Source organism: Bison bison, unplaced genomic scaffold, assembly GCF_000754665.1.
Source record: "Bison bison bison isolate TAMUID 2011002044 unplaced genomic scaffold, Bison_UMD1.0 scf7180017864330, whole genome shotgun sequence".
Classification (NCBI taxonomy): Eukaryota; Metazoa; Chordata; class Mammalia; order Artiodactyla; family Bovidae; genus Bison; species Bison bison.
The window spans coordinates 4,346,184-4,356,171 of NW_011494902.1; the positions used below are offsets into that span (position 1 = coordinate 4,346,184).

General features: G+C 42.6%; 1 protein-coding gene across 1 annotated transcript in view; it reads right to left on the reverse strand.

Annotated features, from left to right (window-relative positions):
- Positions 1-3,324: 3,324 nt before the first annotated feature.
- Positions 3,325-9,988, reverse strand: part of LCT (lactase) — a 52,258-nt gene continuing 45,594 nt past the window's right edge. Inside the window, exons 15-17 of the mRNA XM_010853668.1 lie at positions 5,376-5,599; positions 4,320-4,547; positions 3,325-3,699 (exon numbers count right to left, since the gene is read on the reverse strand). Of these exons, the coding sequence (XP_010851970.1) occupies positions 3,482-3,699; positions 4,320-4,547; positions 5,376-5,599 (670 nt within the window). The 3' untranslated portion in view covers positions 3,325-3,481. The remainder of the gene's footprint in view (positions 3,700-4,319; positions 4,548-5,375; positions 5,600-9,988) is intronic.

A 9,988-nucleotide genomic window follows, 5' to 3' on the forward strand; every position in this document is an offset into this window, starting at 1 on the left:
AATAAAGAACCTGTACTGTTGGGCATGAAGTAGGGAGTTAAGATTTGCCTCTTGCTCATTTGGTTATTATTAAGAATTTTAGATTCTTAATCTGATTTACATACTGTGATATGTTTATGTCGGTGAAGACACTAAGAATGTCTGGAAAAGGGGGTAATTTTGACTGTTCCTCTCTAACCTTTTGTGTTTAGATTGGAAGATACTTAACGTTGTAGAAGGACTCTGAGTTTATTTTGTAATGAGAGGAGGAAGTTTTCTCAGAGCAAATTTTGTTTCACCTATGAAGTAACAATGGTAATAGTGTTGGCAAGGAAACAGACCAGGGGTGGTGTTGGTAGGAGTGAAAACTAGTATAATTTTTCTGAAAAAACATTAGCAGAAGCCGTAAAAATTTCATGCTTTTTGATCTAAAAAGTTTTTCTAAGGAATGATCATAAATACAGGCAAAATTTAGGTATAAACCTGTTTGTTAAGTTTTATTTATTTAACCTCAGAAACCCAACTACATGCCTTCTGCAGAATTAACTTTTGCTAAGGAAAAATGGGACAATACTAATTCAGCAATTTGATTTAACATATTTATTGACTGTTTGTTGTGTGTTCAGGGGAAAAAGCAGGATACAGAGCTGCAGGTACAGTATGATCTCAACTTTATAAACACATCATATATAGTATATTTAGCATAATGTAAAGAAAGAAAAACCAACAGCAGTAAGAGTGATTTATATTATGATTTTAGTTCATTTTCATCCTTATATGTCTTCTCAGTTTTCTGTAATGAAATTACTTTCATAATTTAAGGAAAGAGTTTGAAATAGATACATCTCCAGCAAGCATCTCATTTAAGTAAAGGTCTCTCATCTTGAAAAATACAGTAATATGTGAATAAAAAATCAATTTTCCCTTGAAAAAAATCAAATGCAGATCTTAGAGAAACATACATAAAAGAATGATTCACAATCTTTGAGTACGAGGATCCTGCCTCAATTTCATATTTTAAAAAGTATAATGGTAAATTCAAAACAGTATGGAAGGCTGTAAAATGATGTCTTCCTCTTGGCATCACACACTAATCTAGTCTTGTGGATTAGTCTTCTAATCTAGAAGACTTCTAGTCTCCAGAAGTAATCTCTCTCAAGTTTCTCTTGTAGTCTTCAGAAAATTTTTACGTGTACATAGGCAAATATGTAATCTTTATTTTTTAAATAAATGGGATCGTATTATATGTATACTACTCTGCATCTTGCCTTTTAACATACACGGTCTTGAAGATCTTTCCCCATTAACACATAGCTACCTCATTCTTACTAGTGCCTGCAGAGCATTTTACTTGGTAAACTACCTATTCTCTTACTGCTTTCATTGGTTATTACAGTTTATGTGCTTGTTTCTGTTTTTCTGTTACAAACGTCACTACAGTGAACATAGCTTTGGGAAGTTTCTTAGCTGTGGAAATACACCTGTAAGTCACTGAGTCAAAGGGTATTTGCAGTTTGGATTATAAAAAATGCTGCCAAATTGCCTCCTCTAAAGGCTCTGTGAATTTACAGCCCTACTGACAGGTAGGAGAACATGGATGCTTGCCAACACGGTATTATACTTTTTCATCTTTATCCACCTGATAGATGAAAAATTGTGTGCATTTTATATGCATCGTGTTGATTGTGAATGAAGGTGAACATCTTTTAATATTATTGGTTATTTTACTTTCTGAGAACTGCCTGTGTTTTCTTTGCCAATTTTCATTTGTGTTTATCTCTCTTACTGATTTACAACAGATTTCATGTATATTAAGAAAGTTAGCTGTTTGTCTGGCATATGCTATAAATATTTTCTCCCTGTTCATCTTTTGATAAGTATGTTGATGGTAATTTCTTGCCATAATTTCTATGTGGTCCTGTTTATCAGTGTTTTTATTTATGACCTCCAGGTCGTAAGTCTTGAATATAAAATACTTTTCCCACTTCAAAAAGTAATTTAAAAAACCTCACCTGTCTGTCCTAGCACTCTCATGGGTTTCTGACATTCTCATGGGTTTCATTTTTCTACATTTAAATCTTATATCCTGGTAAGGAATGTGGCTCCCTTCCCGCACCTGTGACTAACATCCTTAGAACTGGCCTGTGGCCCACCTCCATTTATATAAGGACTGGTCCATCATCGCCCCTTCTACCGCCCCGCCATTTGGCAGGTCACCTCTGGCGTGCACCCTGTCCCTGGTATGCAGCTGGGTCTGTGTCTAGGCTCTGTCTTCCTTTGTTGATCTTTCTGTTCACTCCGTTTCAAAACAGTAACTAGCTTTATATTTTTTTCTCCAACCCCGCCCCAGATTTATCCTGGCTCTTTTTACAAGTGAGTTTTATGTGCAACTTTATATTATTTTTTTCCATTTCCTGCCCTACCCCTGCAGAAAAGGTATACTGACTTTTGAAGATTAATTTACATGAAATTGACAGCTTATAAAAATCTCTCATAGCAGTTTTAGAACCATCTTCACCCCATCTGATCAACTTTTCCTGTCTATTGGTGGAAGAAAATGCCTGTGCCCCACAATCTTGACTGCCAGGTTGGGACCCACAGCAGTGGGACACTGTGGTAGGAATTTTCTATAGATACAATTCAGGTAGGAACGCTTACCAGAAGCAACATCTTGAGCATGATCAACCTTTTAAAACCAATTGAAAACTATTTTAAAAAAAAGAATATCTCCTAGATATCTAGAAAGAATATATAGGTTAAATAAGTTAGAGTCTTCCATTCTGTGATTGTCTCATGAGCACATTTGAGTGGAAGTGATAGACTCACCCACTTCTCTGAATGTTTTGTGAATAAACATACAGATGTAGTGGGTGTGCTTCCCTCTGTCCTGTCTCCAAAAATGTACTTGCCGGAGACACTGAGACATGGTCCTCTGGCCTCCGGAAGCCAATAGCAGAGGATTAATGTGGTGAAGCTGTGAACGGGGATGTTCATAACTGCTATGGAACCCGTCTTCTGAGGAGAAGCACCCGTAGGAGACAGGACACCATTAAGAGCATCTTTTTCAGGTTCTGAGAAACAGAAGGTAAGAGAGGCTAGGAGGGAACTTAAAGAAAGCAGGAGATGACCTAGCGGTTATCTTTTCATGAAAAGGATTGCTATGGTTTTTACTAATGTTTCCACCTTTAAAAATCTCTGAAAATTAAAACAGCTCAGTTAAATGACTCACAGAACCTAGTAGTTGAGTTCAGTAACTGCATATTTCCACAGGAGCCACTCGCAGGGTCTTCTAATGCCCAGATGAATTCCTGATATGGGGGCAAGGTGGGGATACTTCCATTTTAATCAGGGACTTGAAATCCTTCAAATTTAGTGTCTTAAGAGTGCAGAGATTTTTATAAAGTCTGTTATAGACAGAGTATTAGATCCTCAGTGGTCCTGGGGGTGGCAAAGACTTGCAGAGAAACTAGGAGGAGAACTGGAGGAGGTGGTAACTTCTGGGTCAGAATGAAGACCTGTGGCTCAATTCCTGTTCACCTGGTTGTGTGTGCTTTTGCTTGGAGCGCTTAAAATACTTGTAGGACAGAAGTGCAACACAACAGACTCCAAGAAGCATGAAAGCAAAGAGCACATTAAGCGCTGTCTGGGCTTGCGTCGTACTCAGCCTGAGGCCCAGGAACTGAATGTTCTGTCTCACGGGGCTGGCGGTGGGCTCAGCATCTAGGAGAGGACAACAGGCGATATGGAGTTATTGGATCATGTTGACCTAGATTATTAAGCGCAAGCCAGATCCTTGCTGGAGAGAAGCTACCCTGTATCCAAGGTCAGCACATCACGGAGGTGACTGTGCACATCCTTTTCGTGAGTTATGAGAGAAGTCATGCAGTTTTAAGCATCTTTAAGCAATTAGAGTAAAACCTATACTGGATAATTGTCTCAATTTGTATAGTAATTTATACTTTGTCAGTCATTCAGCAAATCTTGGGCACCTTACAATGCCAGGCACAATATTTCAGTCACTCTTTGATCCTGGCCTCGGCGCAGCATTTGACTCATTTCTTGCTTAAGGTTACATAACAAGTTAATGGTAGGGCTGGGGAAAGAATCTAAAATTGCTGTTTCCAGGCCAGGGCCTAGTTTCTAGATGTAACTTTAGCCCTTACTTCCTTTGTTCCATCCTGAAATGTCTGGAGCATTCAAAGAAAAAGAAAATACTGGTTGAATGAATGAAGGGGATGGAGAGGCAGAGAGGGCTGGCAATAAACTAGAAGAAAACGGACTGAGAAGGGCCCATTTGCCCTTCCTCCTCTGGCTTTGTCCATCCCAGAACCACAGCTCACCTTCTTGCTGAAGACAAGGATGTGGCCCTGCAGCAGGGTCGGGGAAGCCACTGCACCGGATTATGGAGGCGTAGACCTTGGCTGACTCTCTGGGGATCCTTGGCAGAGCAGGGTCAGTATAGTTCACAAAATGCAAACCAAACTTATCTGAGAAGCCGGTGGCCCACTCGAAGTTGTCCATCAGAGTCCAAACCGTGTATCCTCGAAGGTCCACCTTATCCTGCATAGCTGCTCAAAGACAGAGGCCCCAGCATGAGCTGCTCTGATGGGCTAAGCCCCTCTCCACCGGGCCCGGGCCTGCCCACAGTGCTCCCACAGTCCCCACTTGCAGGTCAAGGGAGCTTTTTTCAGCTCTTGGAGAGAGCAGCCCACCCTGCACAAAGGAATCATTAGCTGGTCCCCTGTGGGTGTTACCACAGAGCCATCTGCATTTTTCTAGACAGGCTCAACCCTGATCGGGAGCCAGGAACATGTGTAGACTAAATTAACCCTGCTGGGTCAGCTATCATCGTCTTCACATCTTAGGATACTGGTCTTGGGCAGAGTCTCAAGGGACCCTTGGGAAAGATTTTATCTGGAATAAGATTTTCTACTTGTTTCTCTTTGCTGCTGCATTGCTCACTTTCTTTTACTCAGCATTACTTACATTCCCCTGTCATAGTCCCATCCCTGGTGGTTCTGCTGAGCTGTAAGGGTCTCAGACTTCTGCTTGGGGAACAAAAGATCATACAATCTCTCCAGCCCATTCCTCCTGGGCCCTGCCCAGACTGTCCACAAGAGGGCGCTGCTTTTCAGGGACATGGACACCGGAGGCTCAGACAGAGAAAAGGGCAAGCCAGGAACTCGGGTGCAGCTGCATCAGGCAACTGGGTTTTGCTTGCTGAGCTTTAAGAAGGAAAAATCTTAGTGTGCAGCCCCCCAAAAAGGCTTAAACCCCAAAAGAGGTAGAAGGCTCATCTTTCTCATCTGAGACTCGTGGGTGCGCTATCGGCTGCAGACGTTAGACGTTTCCAACAATAAAAGGTGCACACAGAGGAAGGGGTAGGCCCGTCATACCTTTGAGCGCCTCGTTGATGTAGCTGCGGAGGTAGTAGATCCTTGCAGTGTCATTGAGGTTTGCTTCTCCCCGATGGGAGACTCCGTTCTCTGTGACATAGATCGGGGGGTTGTTGTATTCCTCCTTCAACCAGTTCAGGATCCTCCTGAAGCCAAAAGGGGTCATCTTCAGCCAGAAGGAGCCGGAGTCTGGCCAGGAGCGGTCTGTGATGGAGGCCACTCCCCTGCAAATTCAAACACTAGGGATTAGGTGTCACTTTATAAATCCCAAGAGACCCTCTGCACAAAGCATGAACAAGATTTTTACTAAAAAACAACCTTTTGACTCTTCAGTTCAGTCGCTCAGTCGTGTCTGACTCTTTGCAACCGCATGGATTGCAGCATGCCAGGCTTCTGTGTCCATCACCAACTCCGGAGCTTACTCAAACTCATGTCCACAGAATTGCTGTTGCCATTCAACCATCTCATCCTCTGTTGTCCCCTTCTCCTCCTGCCTTCAATCTTTCCCAACATCGGGGTCTTTTCCAACGAGTCAGTTCTTCACATTAGGTGGCCAAAGTATTGGAGTTTCAGCTTCAGCATCAGTTCTCCAATGAATATTCAGGACTGATTTCCTTTAGGACTGACTGGTTGGATCTCCTTGCAGTCCAAGGGACTCTCAAGAGGTTTCTCCAACACCACAGTTCAAAAGCATCAATTCTTCAGTGCTAAGCTTTTATGGTCCAACTCACACTACACACATGACTACTGGAAAAACCATAGCTCTGACTAGACAGACCTTTGTTGACAAAGTAATGTCTCTACTTTTTAATATGCTGTCTAGGTTGGTCATAGAGCAAGCATCTTAATTTCATGACTGCACTTACCATCAGTGATCTTGGAGCCCCCTAAAATAGTCTCTCACTGTTTCCATTGTTTCCCCATCTATTAGCTTTGAAGTGATGGGACCAGATGCCATGATCTTGATTTTCTGAATGTTGAGTTTTAAGCCAACTTTCTCACTCTCCTCTTTCACTTTCATCAAAGTGAAAGTTCTTCTTCACTTTCTGCCATAAGGGTGGTGTCATCTACATATCTGAGGTTATTGATATTTCCCCCAGCAATGTTGATTCCAGCTTGTGCTTCTTCCAGCCCAGCGTTTCTCATGATGTACTCTGCATATAAGTTAAATAAGCAGGGTGACAATATACAGCCTTGACGTACTTCTTTCCTGATTTGGAACCAGTCTGTTGTTCCATGTCCAGTTCTAACTGTTGCTTCTTGACCTGCATACAGATTTCTCAGGAGGCAGGTCAGGTGGTCTGGTGTTCCCATCTCTTGAAGAATTTTCTACAGTTTGTTGTGATCCACAAAATCAAAGGCTTTGACATAGTCAATAAAGTAGATGTTTTGCTGGAACTCTCTTGTTTTTTCAATGATCCAGCAGATGTTGGCAATTTGATCTCTGGTTCCTCTGCCTTTTCTAAATCCAGCTTGAACATGTGGAAGTTCATGGTTCACGTACTGTTGAAGTCTGGCTTGGAGAATTCTGAGCATTACTTTGCTTTTCTCTTTTCACTGGTTGTAGTGACATCAATCAGTGCTGGTGTAACTTTGGATAGGCCACCTAAACTCTCTGGCCTAGCTTTCCACCAGTACACAGGAATGGACTTGCTCATGGACCTCCCCCCCAAAGCCACTCGGTAACAGGCCACACCTCACACTAGACGTGGAAGGGTGCTGGTACTCCCACGGAGTGCGAGTGCTAGGTCTTCAGAAAGGGGCTCCCTTGAGTCACCTATGTGTGGTCAACAGGTGGTACACCCACAGGAACGAATATTTGGGCCCCCATTAGTGTGATGATGGGGTAGATACGCTAGGACCTGCCTTAAGTGCCCAAGACCCTATTTCTCTCTCCAGTGATGGGCAAAGAGAGGGTATCACATTGTGCCAAAGGTGTGCCACCAGGGGAGGCACAGGCCCATGCATTTCATTATAAGGACCAGCCATTTAGATATTTAACATTCACGGTCCTTCAATTAAAAAAAAAAAACTTTTACCAGCAGCTGGATTTATCTTGTTCAGCTGAACTGAATGTGGGACATTTCATAAGCTGAGCACAGGCGCCTGGGAAGACAGTCCCAGGACCGGTGAGGTAGCAGTCGAGTGGGTGCGGGAACCAGCAGGGCGCCACCTCAGCCCCTCTCGGCAAGCCTGACTCTGCTGGTTGGAGGATGAATGGGGATGTCGGCAGTTGTTTCCAGAGATTCCGGACAGATTCACAGCTACTGATGTGGAAAGGTGCTTGTCACAAAAGGAACAAAAGGGACTTCCCTGGCAGTCCAGTGGCTAGGACTCCGCACTTCCACTGCAGGGGGAACTAAGATCCTGCATGCCGCGTGGCACAGCCAAACAAAGCAAAAACAAAACCCGACCAAAAAAGCTTTCTTAATCTAATAAGGAATGTCTACAGGAGAAAAAAAAAACCCTACAGAAGACAATGAATGTTGGAATACTAAACCTTTCTGCCGGGAGCCATCTCCCGGCATATTGCATATTGAGTGCAGCACTTTCACAGCATAATCTTTCAGGATCTGGAATAGCTCAACTGGAATTCTATCACTGCCAGGAGCCAGCGTGAGGAACTCCGCCCGTGGCAAAGGTCATGAGGAAGGAGGCTCGGCCTACGAAAAGGCGGGATCGAGCCTCAGGAGTTCCCCCTGGAAATTCTTGAGCATCTACCCCCAAACCAGAGTCTGCCTACTTTCTGCTTTGTGCTCTCACCTACACCTCTGACTTTACAGAGGGGGCTGTCCCCCACTACCTCTCTCTGAAAAAAGAGTTGACTTATAGCTCCAGTTAATAAAGTTCCTGGGTGTGATAGTGTTTCAACCTACAAACTCCTTCGGAAGTCCTCTAGCCTGCCTGAATAGGTTTTTCCGGCCACATGTGATTGTTCAGAGCCTCCCAACTGTGAGAGGCATGAGATGTTCTATACTGTCTAAATACAGATTCCTTTGAGCAGTTAAAAGATTGATTAGAAATTGTATTGGTGAAGGGTTTTTCACTTGTTGGGCCAATGTTTGCTGCTAAGTCTCCATATCCCTTACCTGCTGTGTCCCTGGCAGTGTATTGATTAATATAATTGGTGTAAGTAGTAGCTTTAATGTTTGTAACCTTGGACCCTTGCGTTAATTCTTTTTCTTGTTACAGCCCACCACACTTTTGCCCTATAGGAATGCAACTTTAATGCTTTTGGAGGGTGGCGCCTGACTAATCACCTTTAGAGAAAAATACATTTTCTGAAGAAAGGGTCTTAAAATGTTAACAGGCCTCCAGGCCAGAAGATGATGCAAATCACCTAAACTTTGCATATGATATGTTTGCAGGAAGAAAGCCTGGCTTACTGCATGACTCTACCCCTTCCCCCATTATCCTCTATGCATAACTTAAGGTATAAAAACTACTTTGAAAAATAAAGTGCGGGCCTTGTTCACCGAAACTTCGTCTCCCCATGTCGTTCTTTCTCTCACCTTCTGGCTGAATTATTCAGCCTCTTTTCTCCACTGAATTTCCTCACTGAGCTATCCTTATTTCAGCCTCTTTTTTCCACTGAATTTCCTCACTGAGCTATCCTTATTCTATTACTCTATATCCTTAATTAACGTTTAATTAAGCAGTTGTTTCCTGATCCTCGCCGACGCCATCCCCGCTTCGAATTCCCTGGATCCACCGGGGCTGGACCCAGGCACCTTTCCTCTTGAGATGGGCAATAAAATAACAATGTCTTTGTAAGTATTAGATGTTATTAAATAAAATAACAATGTCTTTGTAAATGTCTCAATATTAGATATTTAGAAATTTTTTAAAAAGGAACAGATACTGTGCATAAGTGTAATCCTGTTTTTCTGTAATATATTCCTGTATGAAATTTCTGACATACTATATAAACTATGTATAATATATATATCATATATAGAGAGAGGTAGTATACCTATACACATATATACACTTCTGAAATGACAAGAATTTTCTCTTCTTGCTTTCTAATGTTTCTACTGTGAACATACATTATTGTAAGAGAGAAATAGTTTAACTTTTACCCTCAAAGGGAAAAAAGAAAATTATTTTAACTGAAATACATCTGATAAGTGAGAAAAATCTGATGAAAAAACATATATATAAAAAAGACGCTTACCCCTTGGAAGGAAAGTTATGACCAACCTAGATAGCATATTAAAAAGCAGAGACACTATGGTTTTTCCAGTGGTCATGTATGGATGTGAGAGTTGGACTGTGAAGAAAGCTGAGCGCCGAAGAATTGATGCTTTTGAACTGTGGTGTTGGAGAAGACTCTTGAGAGCCCCTTGGACTGCAAGGAGATCCAACCAGTCCATTCTAAAGGAGATAAGTCCTGGGTGTTCTTTGGAAGGAATGATACTAAAGGTGAAACTCCAGTACTTTGGCCACCTCATGCGAAGAGTTGACTCATTGGAAAAGACTCTGATGCTGGGAGGGATTGGGGGCAGGAGGAGAAGGGGACGACAGAGGATGAGATGGCTGGATGGCATCACTGACTCGATGGACATGAGTTTGAGTGAACTCCGGGAGTTGGTGATGGACAGGGAGGCCTG